General features: G+C 42.7%; 2 protein-coding genes across 3 annotated transcripts; one reads left to right on the top strand and one right to left on the bottom strand.

Annotated features, from left to right (window-relative positions):
- Positions 1-464: 464 nt before the first annotated feature.
- Positions 465-5,896, bottom strand: DPM2 (dolichyl-phosphate mannosyltransferase subunit 2, regulatory). 2 transcript variants are annotated; one of them, XM_072124210.1, is made up of 4 exons: positions 5,767-5,896; positions 5,590-5,679; positions 2,439-2,541; positions 465-1,300 (listed from the first exon to the last, which is right to left on the bottom strand). In XM_072124210.1, exons 1-4 carry the CDS (start codon positions 5,767-5,769, stop codon positions 1,233-1,235), a joined length of 264 nt encoding a protein of 87 aa, XP_071980311.1. In that variant the 5' UTR covers positions 5,770-5,896; the 3' UTR covers positions 465-1,232. The 2 variants fall into 2 exon arrangements, with proteins under 2 accessions (XP_071980311.1, XP_071980310.1); XM_072124209.1 differs by lacking the exon at positions 5,767-5,896 and having other exon boundaries at positions 5,590-5,739.
- Positions 5,897-12,901: 7,005 nt separating this feature from the next.
- On the top strand, positions 12,902-18,282 carry LOC140077221 (uncharacterized). The gene is made up of 4 exons (XM_072124208.1): positions 12,902-13,245; positions 13,584-13,693; positions 16,987-17,202; positions 17,987-18,282. Exons 1-4 carry the CDS (start codon positions 12,956-12,958, stop codon positions 18,151-18,153), a joined length of 783 nt encoding a protein of 260 aa, XP_071980309.1. The 5' UTR covers positions 12,902-12,955; the 3' UTR covers positions 18,154-18,282.
- Positions 18,283-19,140: the final 858 nt, after the last annotated feature.

Genomic DNA, 19,140 nt, shown 5'->3' with positions numbered 1-19,140 from the left:
GGGATCCAAACATGGGGTTATAAGGATCTGACATGGCACCTATGAGGCCTAGCAATGACCACCAGATGCCATGGTGCTTATTTCCCCCCATGTTGGTGCATGGCATCCCGGATCTACCAAGAGGCTTCAGCTGACCTGGCAGAGATCTTAGCTATAGTCCCGACCAGTTTTCTGACAAGGATCTTAAGGTCTCCACTCCAGCCCAGAGTAAAGCATATTAAATCTCCATGGTTGTGAATAATGGTGCAGTTACCCATTAAAAACAATAGGTGAAAGAAGTAACATGCAGAAATCATCATGAAAATCAAGTGATAATGTGAACATAGCCTTAGCCAAGCTAAATATTCTACCTACACTGATACACTGTAACAAACAACCAGATCAGGATAGATTTTTCGGCATATTTAGCTCACACCAGATATTTAGCTCACACCAGATAGAGATATTAATAAGGAACGGGTAACTGCAATATAAAAGGAATCTTTATTAATAAAAAAGATGCATCGGTTCAGTTACAGTTTCCCTTCCAGGTCTTCCAGTATTTTGCACATATGGCGGGAGACACAACGTATACTTTATGTAGATCTGATAATTGTCCTAATGTCATTAATGCAGCATAATTGTCTGTAATAAAGCAAATTAATTCACAAGGAAGATCTGCAAGGAATTTTAAATGAAGACGTCTTCCTCCTTCATGTTAAAGATGCATTTTAATGAATACGGCGGTTTTCTTACTAAGACAGCGCCACACCTGTGTGCAGGTTGTGCCTAATATTGCAGCTGAGCTCCATCAATGTGAATGGGTCTTAGGTGCAAAGGTTTTGGAGGGTATTACTGCTAAGTGTGGAGCCCTTCTTGGAAAAAAGCTGACATGTTTTTGCAACCTCTGTAAACCCTAGTCAAAAATTATAAGTTAAATAATGTTCATAAAGCAAAGACAAAATGCATCATATCCAATAACTAAGGATTTACATGAGGACTGAAAACATAAATAATCATCTTCTGGGTTTTCTCCATTTCACCAGCATCTGCCATGTAGCAGTACAGCCAGCAGGTGGCACCCTCTACCCCTGAATACAGCTATAGTGCAGTCAAGTGAAGGGAAGCTATAGTTTTTCCTCCTGATCCTTAATATGCGGCTTCACCATGAGAGCCATATGATGGGTGACATTGGGGAATGTTGGTTGCAGTTCACAGTCACATAAAAAGGGTCCGGTAACTTAGCGATATCTTCACTGCGACTTCTTTTTAGGACTCGTTTTGGGACGACTTTTCCACATGACATAAGTCACAAAGACCCCTGATGGAAGAGAGACAAGAATATGATTATCGGCTGCCAGATTTTGAGCACCACAGAGCTGACAGTCTATTCTACCTTTGCGGTACTGCTCAGCCTGATCTCTCTGTTTCATAAATAGCATGCTAGAACTACAGTGTAGACTGAATTCATTCTATCATAACAGCAATTCCAATCTGCATTAAATGAGTCCCATAGATACTTGATCGCTGTGCTAAGCAATTTCCAACACTCCCATACTTTTGAATGCAGCAGCAGAACGTATGCTGCGGCTCGACCCATAAGTGATAACCCCCCGAATTGCGCGGGGGGAGGGGAAGGCATAGCAGGGGTCTGTTCTCGAGATTGGCAGGAATCCTAACAATCTCACAGATTACCAAAGATTATTTAAAATTGTTGGTAAAACACCTTTAAGGCTAATGTTTACTTTGTAATGTAAAAGAAAATTTAGCACTTGCTATTTATGGATGGAAAACTGTTATAGTAATGGTTTCCTTGCAGCTTCTTAGAGGAAATCTACCATCAAAATCACACGATTAACCAGGGACACTTACTCATAGATCCAGTCACTCCAGTCTAAAATAAGCTTTTGAAATTATTGGCCACTAGGGAGTGTTACCAGAGCCCCTCCGTGCTGCAGATTCACAGACACACTGTGCAAGACTACTTCCCCCTCCCACTGTGTGTTATAACTTCATCTACTGCAGTGAGGTTAAATCAGGCAGAGAGAGAGAGGGAAAATTACTGAGGGAGCAGGGGGAGACAGTGTAGCAGCCTGTGAAGTTGCAGCACAGAGGGGCTCTGGTAATTTTAAAAGTTGATTTTAGAAGGAATGAGGCCATGGATAACAAATATAAGACGATACCACAGTCACGGAGCCTGGATCTATGAGTAAGTGTCCCTGGTTTATCATGATGGATTTTGATGGTAGATTTCCTTCAACATACTATATGGCTACATATTATTTATAAAAAGTTTACAAATTTTTTCCTTGGCTAAAAACAATACTTAAAATGCCAGAAGTATTTTTACTCTACATGAAAAACAGTTAGTGCCACCTCTAGGTCTAGTGCTTATTTTGCTGACAGCTATTCCTCCCGACTCTCCAATACACATGCATGCATGGCTCCTGATGACTCACCCATGAGTAGGAGTAGAATGAGCCCGGCCAGCAGGGGCAGCAGCACGGCATACTCCCGGGGAAGGAAGAAGGAATGGATCACATGGTCACTGTCGATGAATGGCTGGAAAGAGAGAAAATGGAGAGGCAGAATTAACAATCCCTGAATCACACAAAGGAAGTGCACTGATGGAGAGCCCTCATATAGCCATATAGTGCTGGGACTTGTAGTACATGGGTACCGGCAGGCAGAGCATGCTGGAGTGACCTTGTATAGCCATATAATGCTGGGACTTGTAGTACATGGGTATACATGGGCAGGCAGAGCATGCTGGAGAGACCTCGTATAGCCATATAATGCTGGGACTTGTAGTACATGGGTATACATGGGCAGGCAGAGCATGCTGGAGAGCCCTCATATAGCGATATAATGCTGGGACTTGTAGTACATGGGTATACAGGGGCAGGCAGAGCATGCTGGAGAGACCTCATATAGCGATATAATGCTGGGACTTGTAGTACATGGGTATACAGGGGCAGGCAGAGCATGCTGGAGAGACCTCATATAGCGATATAATGCTGGGACTTGTAGTACATGGGTACAGGCAGGCAGAGCATGCTGGAGAGACCTCATATAGCGATATAATGCTGGGACTTGTAGTACATGGGCAGACAGAGCATGCTGGAGAGACCTCGTATAGCCATATAATGCTGGGACTTGTAGTACATGGGTATACATGGGCAGGCAGAGCATGCTGGAGAGACCTCATATAGCGATATAATGCTGGAACTTGTAGTAGATGGGTATACAGGGGCAGGCAGAGCATGCTGGAGAGCCCTCATATAGCCATATAATGCTGGGACTTGTAGTCCATGGGTATACAGGGGCAGGCAGAGCATGCTGGAGAGACCTCATATAGCCATATAATGCTGGGACTTGTAGTACATGGGTATACAGGGGCAGCCAGAGCATGCTGGAGAGCCCTCATATAGCGATATAATGCTGGGACTTGTAGTACATGGGTATACAGGGGCAGGCAGAGCATGCTGGAGAGACCTCATATAGCGATATAATGCTGGGACTTGTAGTACATGGGTATACAGGGGCAGGCAGAGCATGCTGGAGAGCCCTCATATAGCGATATAATGCTGGGACTTGTAGTACATGGGTATACAGGGGCAGGCAGAGCATGCTGGAGAGACCTCATATAGCGATATAATGCTGGGACTTGTAGTACATGGGTATACAGGGGCAGGCAGAGCATGCTGGAGAGACCTCATATAGCGATATAATGCTGGGACTTGTAGTACATGGGTAAACAGGGGCAGGCAGAGCATGCTGGAGAGACCTCATATAGCGATATAATGCTGGGACTTGTAGTACATGGGTATACAGGGGCAGGCAGAGCATGCTGGAGATACCTCATATAGCGATATAATGCTGGGACTTGTAGTACATGGGTATACAGGGGCAGGCAGAGCATGCTGGAGAGACCTCATATAGCGATATAATGCTGGGACTTGTAGTACATGGGTATACAGGGGCAGGCAGAGCATGCTGGAGAGACCTCATATAGCGATATAATGCTGGGACTTGTAGTACATGGGTATACAGGGGCAGGCAGAGAATGCTGGAGAGACCTCATATAGCGATATAATGCTGGGACTTGTAGTACATGGGTATACAGGGGCAGGCAGAGCATGCTGGAGAGACCTCATATAGCGATATAATGCTGGGACTTGTAGTACATGGGTATACAGGGGCAGGCAGAGCATGCTGGAGAGACCTCATATAGCGATATAATGCTGGGACTTGTAGTACATGGGTATACAGGGGCAGGCAGAGCATGCTGGAGAGACCTCATATAGCGATATAATGCTGGGACTTGTAGTACATGGGTATACAGGGGCAGGCAGAGCATGCTGGAGAGACCTCATATAGCGATATAATGCTGGGACTTGTGGTACATGGGTATACAGGGGCAGGCAGAGCATGCTGGAGAGACCTCATATAGCGATATAATGCTGGGACTTGTAGTACATGGGTATACAGGGGCAGGCAGAGCATGCTGGAGAGCCCTCATATAGCCATATAATGCTGGGACTTGTAGTACATGGGTATACAGGGGCAGGCAGAGCATGCTGGAGAGCCCTCATATAGCCATATAATGCTGGGACTTGTAGTACATGGGTATACAGGGGCAGGCAGAGCATGCTGGAGAGACCTCATATAGCCATATAATGCTGGGACTTGTAGTACATGCATAGCTAGGTATTTACAGGCAGCCTAAACATACTCATGAAATTTTCACCTAATAGAGCATGCTGGGATTCATACTGCATAGACAGCTGGGTCTCTAAAGGAATCTCGATTATTCTTATACATACTGAGCCCTCTTGAGCATGCTGGGATTTGTAGTGCATAGCTGGTTCTCTATAAGCAGTCTGAGCATGCACTACAAATCCCAGCATGCTCTGGTGTGCAGGGGATTAATGAGCATGCTGGGATTTGTAGTGCATAGCTGGTTCTCTATTAGCGGTCTGAGCATGCTCATTATTCCCATACACACCAGAGCATGCTGGGATTTGTAGTGCATAGCTGGTTCTCTATAAGCAGTCTGAGCATGCTCATTAATCCCCTGCACACCAGAGCATGCTGGGATTTGTAGTACATAGATAGTTCTCTATAAGTAGTCTGAGCATGCTCATTAATCCCCTGCACACCAGAGCATGCTGGGATTTGTAGTGCATAGCTGGTTCTCTATAAGCAGTCTGAGCATGCTCATTAATCCCCTGCACACCAGACCATGCTGGGATTTGTAGTCCATAGAGATCTGGGTCTGTATAAGAAACTGATTGTGCTCTTTAACCTTCATTCCCCCAGAGGATCATAGTATATCATAGTATATAAGGCTGGAAGGAGACACAAGTCCATCAAGTCCAACCTTTAAGAATTAAATAAATGTTTTATCCCCATAACCCGTGATATTTTTTCTCTCCAGAAAGTCATCCAGGCCTCTCTTGAACATGTACATAGAGTCCGCCATAACAACCTCCTGCGGCAGAGAGTTCCATAGTCTCACTGCTCTTACAGTAAAGAACCAGGATGCTGGGGCTTGTAGTTCTACGTCATGTTCCTGGATTACTGCCCTGCTAATAATCCAGCACTCACCAGGCAGATGACCCACACTGTGTAATACAGGAACAACACACTGCTAAACGCCACAAGCCCCGCCCCGGCCAATCGGTCGATCCCCGTCGCCTGTAACAAAACACAGACAGTGACAGATAACCGTATAATAGAACAAGTCCTGTACTCCATCCCGGGGATTAATGGTCACCAACTCACCATGCTGCTACGTCACTCACTGTCCATACTTCCGGGGTTATTACAGTAGCCAATCAAAAGACGCGGTGGGCGCAAAGGATCTTGGATCTTGTAGTTTGTGCCTTCCATATGACGCAGAGATTTGAACTGGGACGAACCAAAATTGAACGAACGGGGGGGGATTTCATGCAGAATAGGTGGATAAAGTTTGGTTCGCGTTCTGTAAATTCTCTGGATTACTGTTTGTTCGTCGCTTTTACTTTTTATTATGTTATATTTCTCTACAAAGGTTTTGTAAATGTCTTTATATCCATTACATATAAATAGTAGGCAATGCAAAAGCTCCGCCCAAATTTGTCTGGCCACGCCCTATGCATTCTGTTTACTCAGTGACTGTATTCACCCGATTGATGGTCCCTGGGTCTGATTAGCCTGGTGTCACATGGGGGGCGAGAGGGAGGGGGTGACAATTGATCAATAATAATTTTTTTCCACTGTGTCCCCATAGGTGTCATCTACAGCAGCCATATTATAACTCATAGTGCCCTGAGACAAAATCCAGTGACAGTGACCCCATAACTGTGTCACCCACAGTACTACAATAATACAGCTAGTCACAGTGCCCCCGTAATAGTGTTATCCACAGTACCCCAATAATACAGCTAGTCACAGTGCCCCATAACAGTGTCATCCACAGCACGTCAATTATAGAGTTAGTCACAGTGCCCCATAACCGTATCATCCATAGTACCTCAATAATACAGCTAGTCACAGTGCCCCCATAACAGTGTCATCCACAGTACCTCAATTATAGAGTTAGTCACAGTGCCCTCATAACAGTGTCATCCACAGTACCTCAATTATAGAGTTAGTCACAGTGCCCTATAACCGTATCATCTACAGTACCTTAATAATAGAGATAGTCACAGTGCCCCCATAATAGTGTCATCCACAGTACTACAATAATAGAGCTAGTCACAGTGTCCCCATAGCAGTGTCATCCACACTACCTCAATAATAGAGCTAGTTACAGTGCCCCCATAACCGTATCATGTACAGTGCCTTAATAATAGAGATAGTCACAGTGCCCCCATAATAGTGTCATCCACAGTACTACAATAATAGAGCTAGTCACAGTGCTCCATAACAGTGTCATCTACAGTACCTCAATAATAGAGCTAGTCACAGTGTCCCCATAACCGTATCATCTACAGTACCTCGATATTAGAGCTAGACACAGTGTCCCCATAACCGAATCATCCACAGTACTACAATAATAGAGTTAGTCAAAGTGTCCCCATAACCGTATTATCCACAGAACTACAATTATAGAGTTAGTCACAGTGCCCCCATAGTAGTGTCATCCACAGTACCTTAATAATAGAGATAGTCACAGTGCCCCCATAACAGGGTCATCTACAGTACCTCAATAATAGAGCTAGTCACAGTTCCCCTATAATAGTGTCATCCTCAATTATAGAGTTAGTCACAGTGCCCCATAACCGTATCATCTACAGTACCTTAATAATAGAGATAGTCACAGTGCCCCCATAACAGTGTCATCCACAGTACCTCAATAATAAAGCTAGTCACAGTGCCCCCATAAGTGTCATTCACAGTACAGTACTACAATAATAGAGTTAGTCAGAGTGCCCCCATAACAGTGTCATTCACGGCACCTCTATAATCAAGCAAGTCACAGTGCCCCTACAAATGTCAACTTATTAACATTATACCCACAACTACATTCACAGAGAACCCCAACTATGTCATCAATTTGCTCTTAGATGGCATATGGTAAGGGTTTGTGCCATTGGGACCAATCTCACATATCACAGTCTATTTAGAAGAAGGGCTCCATTATACACTCATAGTACTAGACAGAGACTCAATATTACAATGAAATATCAGTTATCAGCAACTTGCTGATGGTTTCCAGGTAGCTAAAACACATTTTTATAGAGCAACAGAGTAAGGGTACATAGACACAGCCGCATGCCCGCATACCGCTGTGTGCTGGAGAGGAGGTGACCCCACCATAGAGAAAAGCGACGCACGGCCCGCACACACGGGTAGTATGCTCTATCTTCTCCCTGTGTACGTCTCGGATCGGTGCCACACATGTGGATCGACACCATTGCCGTCTATGGGGACGTATATTTGGCCGCAAATTTGCGGGCGCATATACATCCCCACAGACGGCTGTCTAAATGTACCCTAATAGAAGCTAAAAAATAATGAGTGAAAAAATTTAATATCTTGTAAATACTTATTTTATAAAATCAATATTCATAAAGTGTCGTCCCTTGTTTTGACAATCATGACTCTTTAATTTTAGGAGGAAACTCTGTTTTTGTAATTTTTCGTCACACCAGGGCTTACGTTTCTAAGCCTAGTCTGCGTTTTCCCAAAATAAATGGTAAAAATAGAAATATTTTTGTAAATGTTAAAAAAAAAAAAAAAAGATCTGTTTCCTAGCAACATGAGCGGAGATGGAGGTTTTGAGTATATAATTAGATATTTCCTGAATCGTTGCTGAATCGCTATGGAAATAACAAATTACGTTTTACTCTAATATTTGGCGCATTGGGACTAATTGGTTTGTCTCTTTTTATGCCAAGTTGTAGTTTAATTTTAGATCTAATAGACGCTCCTCTCCCATATGTTCGGCCGTGTTCACACTTCCACACTGAGTTACAGAATTCTCAGTTTGGATACAGTATATAGATTCGCATTATTGAGGTTTATGTTTCTGGCCCAGTACATATAGAGGAACATTCGTTCCCCATAACAACCAATCACAGTGCAGCTTTTATTTTCTGATGTACTCTTCATAAATCAAAGCTGAGCTGTGATTGGTTGCTATGAGTAACAAGACACTCTTCCTGTCTTCATCTTATTTTTTACACCCTGAATATATACTTTATACTATATATAGTATTTTAGACACTCTAGTAGTTGAAGCCGCTTCAGCATCGCCTATGTCTTTAGTCACAACCCGTCATTATGTTTATTTCTTCTTGTGTACAGTGTTTGCAGCAGAACAGACTATACTCTATCATCACAGCACCTATTCATTTTACTTCCCTGTAATCTGAGAGAAATTTCACAAGTTCCCTTTATAAAGGAGTCAAAAATAAACATGAAAGAGTCTTTATTGGTAGATGTGTTGCAAGACATAGGCTTTGAAGGGAGGTATTGATGATTGTGAGCCATATATACAGCTCCTGAAGCCTGGGCTATAAATTATATTGTTCAGATTTGCCTAAAAAGTCCCAAAACTTATCCTGGTACAACAAAAGAAAGAAAAATACCAAGTAAAATTTTCCCCTTACACCAGGGTTATATGACTGAACAAGATCAAGTTTCTCACAAGCAAAGTGGTGCATTTTGCCGCCATTTTCTGTCAGTTTCAAATGACTGTTTCATTGGTCCATTCTGTGGATCATGGACCGGGCAGTGTTCTGTTTCAAAGTTCAACTACAGTGCTGGGGATGAGCAATCATGGTGATATATGATTCAGGGAGACCCTTCCTCCCAACAAAACAGAAGCAGCGAACTGTAATCATCACACCAGAGGGGAAGAAGAGATTATTATACATCATGATGATTGGAGTCCCATCCTCTGCACTATGGTCAGTCCGTGAAACCGGACACTGAGCAGTCCTTGATCCACAGTCCTTGCTCTTCTAAAACTGCCCTGAGGCAGGAGCGTAACTATAGCGGTAGCAGCCATAGCAGCTGCTATGGGGCCCGCAGTATCAGGGGGGCCCTGTCATCTGACCTGACACAATAAAGAATGGAGGATGTGCACCATTATATCTATACTGTACTGCACATTGTCCAGCATAATATATATAACATATACTGTGATGTATATATGCAGTATCTGTGTATATGGTGTCTGTATACACTGTATGTGAGTATGTTGCATATGGCACTGTATGTATGTGTATATGCACATGAGTGTATTTATAGGTGATTGTAACTTGCATGTGTGAGTATACTAATATGTATATTTTTTAAGTGATAAGGGGGGCCCCACGCAGTAGCCTGCTAGGCGGCCCTGTCTCTCCTAGTTCCGCCACTGCCTTGAGGCATCATTCATACCTTGCGTCTTGGTATTTTTTTCATTGCGTCTTGAAACACATTACAGCAGCTGAGGAGAAGTTATTTGCCTAATTACATTACTGTTAACATTTGTGTTTACAAAACTCATCGTCAACGTGACATTAACTCATATGTTAACAATGCATTAACATTGTAAACAGTAATGTAATTAGACAAATCATCTCTCCTCAACTGTTGAAATGCGTTCCCGAATGCAATGAAAATGCAACCAAAACGCCAAGTGTGAACACTTAAAGGGGTATTCTCGCCTGGGCATTAACATTCAGTTTCACTAATCTTCCATTTATAAACATTTCTTCAATTGGATGTTATTAAAAAAAAATTTCCTGTGTGAAGATAATTTCTCATAAATGTAGTCATGTTGTCCCTTAGAAACCATATGGCTTCCTCGGTTACGACCACGTCACACTCTGGCAGCGGGGGCCAGACATGAGCTATTGAGTCCTGCCTGACCGCCTGGATATAGCAATCATTACCACAGGATGGCTGTGGGACATGCAGTAACTCCCGGACATTTCATATACAAAAACCTTTTGTTTCTTTGTGAAATCCCTCCAGCAGAGGTGGCCGTATCCGAGGAAGCCATCTCGTTTCTAAGGGACAAAATCACTACATTTATGAGAAATTATCTTCACACAGGAACATTTTTTTTAATAACGTCTAATTGAAGAAATGTTTATATATGGCAGATTAATGAAACTGAATGTGAATGCCCAGACGAGAATACCCCTTTAAGCCCCTTCTACACTGGCGTTTTTCACGCGCGAGTTCTGCGCGTACATTTGACGCGCAGAACTTGCATTGCACTCTGTCCCATTGTATTCAATGGCTCTTTCTTCATTAGCGTTGTTTTTCACGCGCGTGCTTGCGTTCGTTTGCACGCGTGTCAAAATCGCAGCATGCTCTATTTTTGCGTTTCACGCGCGTTTTTCACGCCCCATTCAAGTCTATGGGGACGTATCAAAAACGCATTGCACTCGCGAACATTGCGATTTCAATGCGAGTGCAATGCGTTTTAAACGTAAGGGTTGCTAGGTGACCAGAATAACATTATTTCCCCTGCTCGCGATCGAGCATTTAATTAAAAAAACACAATGAAGAACAGTGAAGAATAGAATAAAAACATTGAACACAGTGAACACAGGATCATTTAAGAGAAAAACACAGTGCAGAACACAGTGCAGAATAGATTACAGATGTTCGGCACATCTGCTTACTTGTCGGGAGATGCGCACGGAACGGTGCGCCCAAAATAGCATGTGAAGAACAATATATATGTGTGAAGAACACATTGCAGATGTATTTAAACATCTGCAATGTGTTCTTCACACACATATATATTGTTCTTCACATGCTATTTTGTTCGCGCCGTTCCGCGTGTATCTCCCGACAAGTAAGCAGATGTGCCAAACATCTGTAATCTATTCTGTACTGTGTTCTGCACTGTGTTTTTCTCTTAAATGATCCTGTGTTCACTGTGTTCACTGTGTTCAATGTTTTTATTCTATTCTTCACTGTTCTTCACATCTGCTAAATTGTCGGGAGATAATATACGCGCGGAACAGTGAAGAATAGATCGCAGATGTTTGCTAATTATCAGAAGACATTATTTTTCAATTAAATAACACATTTTAATCCCAAACCATGGTCCCTTTGAAAAATGCTCGAGTCTCCCATTGAATCGCGCGTGAAAAATGCGCCGAAAGCGCAAAAAAAACGCTAACAACACGCGCGTGAAAAACGCAAAAACGCTAATTACTCCAAGGAAAAATGGAACAAAAACGCAGCCAAAAACGTCAGTTTTTCACGCATTGCACCCTGACGTGAAACGCAACGCTAGTGTGGAAGAGGCCTTAGAGTTGTGATTTAGCAGTAAAAAATGACCGTTTTTGATATTAAGCGACATTCGAGTCATGAGGACATTGACTAGACAGATGCAACGGTCCGTTTTTTTTTGCTCCTTTCTCGTTTGTTTAAAGAGTAAATTTTGTGCATAAATTCTACATATTTAACACAGACGGATACTGGATGATAAAAACAATGCTTCTTTACCCTGTTTAGTGTTAAAATTCCAAATTGAATCTATTTGTCAGCCCAATTTGCCTAAAAAAATACAGCCACATGAGCAGAAATTCTTAAACTATAGGCCAATGCTAAATTAATGTGACCCTTTTTTTGTGCCAGAATTGTGAATTTGGCTCCATAGTGGTGTCTTAAACATAGATGAAAAGTAGCCACACCTACGCTTTAGGCAAAAAAAAATTTAAAGATGTTGTAAGTTTCCCGGTATAAAAAAAAACTGCAAAACGGTGTTATACAACTTTTTACTTTGTTACATCTTAGAAGTGGACAGGACAAGCTGGAGCTTACGTAAAGCAGGTTTGGTCCCCCACAATCTTTCCAAAATCAATGTTTATTATAGTTCAATATGAAGTATAATGGATAGGTGTTTAATATCAAATCACATATGAGAAGGAGAAGGGGGCAGATTTACTTACTCGGTCCTGTCGCGATCCAGCGGCGCGTTCTCCGATGAGGATTCGGGTCTTCCGGCGATTCGCAAAGGTCGTGCGCCCGATGTCCACCAGGTGTCCCTGCTGCTCCGAGGTCCGCCGGAGTTCACTATCCTATTCCTGGTGCATGTAAGTGTGTGTCAAGCGTGTGTGTCGTCGCCTGAAACCTGGGCCCGATGCAACACAATCCAATCCAATCCAATCACGTGCGCCAAAAACCCGGGGCAATTCGGAAAACCTGACGGAAAAACGCTATTAGCCCTTAGCCCATTTATCTAGATTACAATGTCCCTAACATACAAAAAATGGCCACCCTCTGAACTTCTGTTTGTATTGTTGACCGTATATTGGGGTCTCGTTTTCCTATAAAATTGGAAAAATCAATAAATACAGTTTAAAAAAAAAATGGCCACCCCACATCAAATTTCCCATTTAGCACTAGTAGGGTTACATGTAAATGTGCCCCGGCCATCCTCCCTGACAGTGTAGTGTTAATATGTGCTGGGATCATTTGGACTATTTGTCACCTATGTGCCATAGAGTTGCTGCTGCATTGATTCTTCGCTATGGCCGCAGAATACATTTTGCTTCTTTTTTGCTCTGGACTTGTTTTGGGGGATCCCAACGGATGCATGAAAGTGAACCCCTGCAAGTGTCTTATGAAGGATGGCTCAGGGGTGGTCAATCTGGCTGCGCTAGGAAATATGGATGGTTTTTTGATACAGAACAGGAGGGTACAACGTGAAGTGGAGGGGAGAAGAGTGGAACAGTCAGTAACCTTCAGCCCCTGCCATCCTTTCAGTGAACCCAGGGCGCTTATAAACTGCTCCCATGTGGCGGTGTGTGTCGTGTCCAGGTATTGGAGTATTATATATATCTAGATGTATTATGGAGGTATCTGTTTTTGGCACGTAGCCATTGTAGCCATAAGAAGCCATTCCTAGATCTTGGAACGTTACTATATAATGTGAACATATAACTCTTGTCCTAAGAAAGTAACTTATAAGCATGTCATGGCATTGTTTTTTTTCACTGACAGCAAGCAGAGTATGAGAAAGTTCAGTTTATATCCGCTGATTGCACATAGCAATGGACAATCTATTCATCTGATATATGAAATACACCCACGGATATCCATTTTATCTCCATTTTTAAACAGATTTCTAAAATATAATTTTTGTTTTCCCCATTTAGAGATCCCGAAGCAATAGGAAGTGTCCCCCAATATACGGGATATGGAAAACATGAAGGCAACGAGTTTATTTACAGCAATGAGAGCAAAATGTTGTCAGTCATATACAGAGGTAAGTCATGTAAAACATCTACATTTCTTCCTGTGGTTGATTTATAAGATTGGACAGAGCTGCAGTGTAAATCATGGTGGCTGCTTTCAGAATGAAGAAAATAAAAGCATTTTAACACTACCCAGATGTAGATATAATTTAATCTCTGCTATGATTATAAAATAAATAGATGTAATAGAACAGATACAGATGAATTCATAGACCGCATGGCGCCGCTGCCCCAGGGATCATTTGACAGGTAGCGGTCATGATGTGTATACAGCAGGTGGTGCTATGCTACAAGAGGAGGCTGCATGTCATCAGAGTAATAATCCAATGGTTACAATGTAGATAAAAGAGGAGGATGCTACATGACTAATTCTTAAAGGGGGTTTCCAGTGCAGTACAGGAGGTAGAACGCAGCTGTGTTTCTGACTTCACTCTCGGTATAAGGCTACATGCACATGGTAATTTTTTTTCTTTTTGCGGTTTGCACATTAATTTTAATGGACCCATGCACATGAACGTATTTTGCACAGATCTATGACGAGTCTGTCGAAAACGCAAAGTAGGTCCTATTCCTGGCAATATTTGGACCATGTACCTTCCCATAGAAGTCTATGGAAACTTGAAAAATACGGATGCCACACATGTTATTTGCAGATCAGTTCCTATTTAACACATTCATGTGACCCCTGAAGAGGTTGGGACAAGCTAGTGACATCATTTGCCAGCCTTCCATTTATTTATTTTTTTGCGGATCCAAAAAATGATAACATATGGAACATTTTTGCGGATGTATATGGTTCAGAAACATATTACACACTAATGACCCATGGACCGATAAGGAATCCCATCCCTGGCACTGTGCTCCGTACGTGAAATCTGACAGCGCATGATGATGTGAAGGCAGCTCTAGTTCCAATGTTGGAAAAATGATGATTGATGAAGGTGCTGGGTGTTGAGCCCCCATTAATGTCATATTGATGACTCCCAAGGATTTATAATTTGCTTAATGTTTGATAACATTAATACTTCCTGCCACCAACAATGGTGTCTCTTCGATAGGATGGAAGTGGAAATATAAATTCTGGACAACCCCTTTAAGCATAGGGTATCATTATCTATAACCACTTTAAAGCTATAGCCAGTAGGTACATATAAGGAACACATTATGATGCAGTCCTTATTTCTGCACTTGATGTGTGTGAACGAGGCCCTGCTAACCAGACTGGGTGGCACGCTGCACAGATCAGCGAAGTGTTTTACTCTGCGAGAAATGTTCCAGAGATCATCTGTGATTCTCTCACATGCCATAATGCAGGTTAAGACACGATTACCAGATTTTTAAGTGTTCCGTGAGATAAAACAATGCCCGCCTGTCTGCTATTTATAGGAGCTTATCCTATTATACAGCCAGGAAGCGGAGGGGATATTGTGTCCGTAATGTCTTAGGAAAGATTAAGGGAGACGCCCCTTATCAAATGTCTTGTAACTCTCGACAAATCTCTTAAAGGATCTGTCACCCCTCTTGACATGACTCCTCTTGTGCTGTCCCTCTGTTATTGCTCCTAGAAATGCATGGGTAGTTGTTCAATGGTTGTATTTAGGACACTTCCTGCACTGGAAACGCCCACTTGTCAATTTTGTCATACAGATGGTTCAACTTTTGTTCTGAAACGTTACAAGAACAAACTCCTATAGAAGAATAGGGCATGCTGGGATTTGTAGTTTTACCACAGCTGGGGTGACAATTGTTCTTTACCCTGGTTCTATGTCATGACTATACTATAGATCAGTGGTGGCGAACCTATGGCACGGGTGCCAGAGGCGGCACTCAGAGCCCTTACTGCCATCACCCCAGCACACCAAACAGAACTCAAAGAATCTTCCTGCAGTTCCTGTCTATTGTCTCTTGTAGGCAATAAACAAAATATTAGGAATTATAAATTCCCCCGGAAATTTTTGATGGTATCAATTCCTGTAAAACACAATGTAGAACGACCCGGAATAACCCAGTAATATAGAAGGTGAAGTCCATTTATAGCAATGCTCCTAATGCCGCAGTATAAATAATAAGGCAGTAAATATATGTCCCGTCACTGTTTTACTGCAGCCTGCCTGGCATCCTGACAAGCCTGGCATTAAGATGGGCTGGCACGTCTCCCTGTACTAACGGACCAGACTGATTTCTCCATTCTAATAGCTACTTAGCCCAGTTTAGCCACATAACCTGATGATGAAGTCGTAACGGCTCAGTCTCAGTCTAGAACTTTGTGTCACTGACCCAGTAATTAGATTTCTAATGAATAGTAGAAGTCACCAGACACCATCACCCACATTATGTGTCCATAGCTGGTCCCAATGATGTGAATGTACTGCCGCCACAATGTATATGATCTATAGACACCACCCTGGGCGCTCCACCTGCAAATCTATCAATGCCCAGTGACTGGCGTATTCCAATTATTGCTGGTCTTTTACATACCCTATAGGCATAAAGATGACCTCTACCCTCTCCTGACATATCTGTTTAAATAAAAACCTATATTCCCCATGAAATTACAATTCTGATAACTCTATGCTGTGTCATGCCTCTGTATTTCCCCCTGGAAATGAAGAAATAACTAGGTTACATTATTTCCGCTGTCTTTATCTATGTGATACTGTGTACTGATCAGCAGTGGCGTAACGTGAAGCTGATGGGCCCCAGTGCAAAGTCTTTGCCGGGCCCCTCACTATAATGTATTTTTGATTGTATTGGTCTTCTCATATGGGAAAGTGACACCTTATGGGCCCCCTAAGCCTCTTGGGCCCAGTTGCCACTGCATCCTCTGCACCCCCTCAAGTTACGCCCCTGCTGATCAGTATCAGACTGTGCGGGAACATGCCGCAAGTGACAACACTTAGTTGTCACATTTCTCGGAGGAGTAACAGAGGAACAATTATAAGAAAAGATGTTGTGTTGAAGAGACTGCAGTGTTCGGATGTGTGTTGCAGCCTCTTTACCCCTTTAGAGTGCGTTCACACATTCAGTTTTTCAGATGCAGTTTTTGAAGCCAAAAGCAGGTGTGGATCATAATGGGTGAGAACATATAATTCCGAGCTGCTACTACTCCTCGCTTTCTCACTCCACTCCTGGTTTGGATTGGAAAAACTGCATCTGAAAAACTGAATGTGTGAACGCAGCCTAACAACCACAGTGGCTATTCTTGGTATTACAATTCACCTCTACGTTCCTGAATAGGAGTGAGCCGCACATAGGCCATGTGACTGATAATACTATGTAACATATGGCGATTCTACCCCTTTAGCCTCCCCGGAGAGTCCATTGAGAGCGGTTGTCCACTATAACTGCAGCTCGACCTCCTCCGTCACCTTCCCCCAAGTGGAGGACATCTCTGAGGTTCTGGAGATCTCCGTGCAGAGTCCATGTGCCTGTCCCAGTAGCTGCCAGGCGGAGGACGTGGGCCCAGGGAACATCATCCTCATCGTGTTTGCTTTGTCACTGACAGCGTATTTCGTGTTTGGTGAGTATACAATATTTGGCTGGAAATTTAAAAAAACAGTGCCACACCTAGCTACAGGATGTGTCTGGTATTGCAGTCAACTTTATTCAAGTAATAATAATTAATAATAATAATTCCTTTATTTATATAGCGCACACAGATTTCGCAGCGCCGCACAGAGCTCGCCAAATCAGTCCCTGTCCCCAGTGGGGCTCACAATTTAAACAACCTACCAGTATGTTTTGGAGTGTGGGAGGAAACCAGAGTACCCAGAGGAAACATACAAACTCTTTGCAGATGTTGACCCTGGAACTTGAGCCCAGGTCACCAGCGCTGCAAGGCTGTAATGCTAACCACTAAGCCACCATGCTGCCCTCGTACATTTTTGCTTCAGTTTTGCATTAAAAACAGATGAATTGATCTGTTTTTCCCATTGATTTCAATAGACCTTAAATGGTGTCAGTATCAATTTTTACATCTTCCGTTAGATCAGACCTGGGCATTGTATGACCCACGGGCTACGTCCAGTCCTCTAAGTGTCTCTGATTGACCTGTACGAAATTGTTGAAACAATTTTAACTCCCTGCAAAACGGGAAAACAAAATGCAAATTCTGAACAAACTGAGCATGATGTACGAGGAAATAAAAGGGAATAGCTGTTTGGCTGAAGGAATGCTATACTAGGCAGAGTCTATAGAAAAGTGTCTCTTCTATTTTACCCACCGAGTTAATCCAAAATCCTTTATGCTCATATAGATGCAGTGTCCGTTCTATATACATTACTAATACTTCATCTGTTTCTTAGGTGTTTCTTCCCTACGCTCCTTGCAGACACCAGAAGGAAATCACATCAACCCCGAACCTCATATCTGGTGTGGGATCTGCTTCTGCTTTGAGAAAAAACAGGAAAGGGAACCCCTCTTGACAGGCAGTTGTCATGAAGACGACTCCATAGACTATTTCAATGTATAAACGAAACATAAAATCCTAAAAGTTGTATAGTGCAACTGCAGTACCAGACACAGCCAGATGGCGAGAGTGGCGCTGTTTCTGAAATAATAATTCCTTTTCCTCATCCTGTGCATGGCATTGTAAGAAATAAAACATGTCTGATTATATAACCACCCTGGATATATCCTCTATCATAGCCCTAGGTATCATCTGACCTGGAAGTGGCTGGTGTCTATGATAATTACAGCCCTGAAATCAGTGGCTTTTGGCTTTACAATCCGCAGGGTCTCCATTGACATAGTGAAAACTCCTTTCAGTTTGACAAATGTGCACTTAAGGTGTAATGACCCTTGGCTCAGTAATTGCAGCCATGGACAATAGAGGGTCATGTCTGCGGGAGGTGTAATAGTTCACCTGATGATGGGAGAAGGGCAGTACAGAGCTATCCAAAATTACTTTGTACAGGTTCTCCTGTGGGTGGGGTGTGTGATATGTACCGTGTGTTATCTGTGGTTGCTAACAACAATCACAAATCCATGGGACAGGTAAGTACAGATGGGAACGGCCCATGTAATATTAGCACAATAAACATGGCAGGTTTACATAGAGGGAGGAGAGAAGACGGTCACGTTACTCAGAGATATGATCACATTGCAGTATTAAGCTGCGGAAGTATGACTTATATACCAGAGATCATCTATCACATGGCTGCTCTGTAGTCCACTCCCATTGATGTGAATGAAACGGAGCTGCAATACCAAGCACAGCCTCTGTACGATGTGTGGCGCTGTGCTTGGTAGTCCTTTTAAGCATCATTAAAAATCCTGATATTACCGATTATTTTAAATTTTTATACATTCTACATTTGCTCCACAAAAAAAAAAAAAAATACTTATCGTTTCTGTATACACCTCTTGTGCAGGTGTATGTGTCTCCATGGTTACAGACTACAAATAATTCATATCTAGTCTGAACACGCTGTGATCTTGCTCCATTCGACTTGTGTAA

This window comes from Engystomops pustulosus, chromosome 9 (genome assembly GCF_040894005.1).
Source record: "Engystomops pustulosus chromosome 9, aEngPut4.maternal, whole genome shotgun sequence".
NCBI lineage: Eukaryota > Metazoa > Chordata > Amphibia > Anura > Leptodactylidae > Engystomops > Engystomops pustulosus.
This window is presented reverse-complemented; position numbering and strand designations above follow the sequence as displayed.

Coding starts and splice junctions, on each gene's coding strand:
- DPM2 (XM_072124209.1), bottom strand. CDS start 5,739: ATGGAGTACAGGACTTGTTCTATTATACGGTTATCTGTCACTGTCTGT. Junction 2,542..5,589: donor CAGTGTGGGTCATCTGCCTG/GTGAGTGCTGGA, acceptor CTCTCTTTCCAG/CCATTCATCGACAGTGACCA. Junction 1,301..2,438: donor CATTCTACTCCTACTCATGG/GTGAGTCATCAG, acceptor CTCTTCCATCAG/GGGTCTTTGTGACTTATGTC.
- LOC140077221 (XM_072124208.1), top strand. CDS start 12,956: ATGGCCGCAGAATACATTTTGCTTCTTTTTTGCTCTGGACTTGTTTTG. Junction 13,246..13,583: donor GCGGTGTGTGTCGTGTCCAG/GTATTGGAGTAT, acceptor TTCCCCATTTAG/AGATCCCGAAGCAATAGGAA. Junction 17,203..17,986: donor GACAGCGTATTTCGTGTTTG/GTGAGTATACAA, acceptor TCTGTTTCTTAG/GTGTTTCTTCCCTACGCTCC.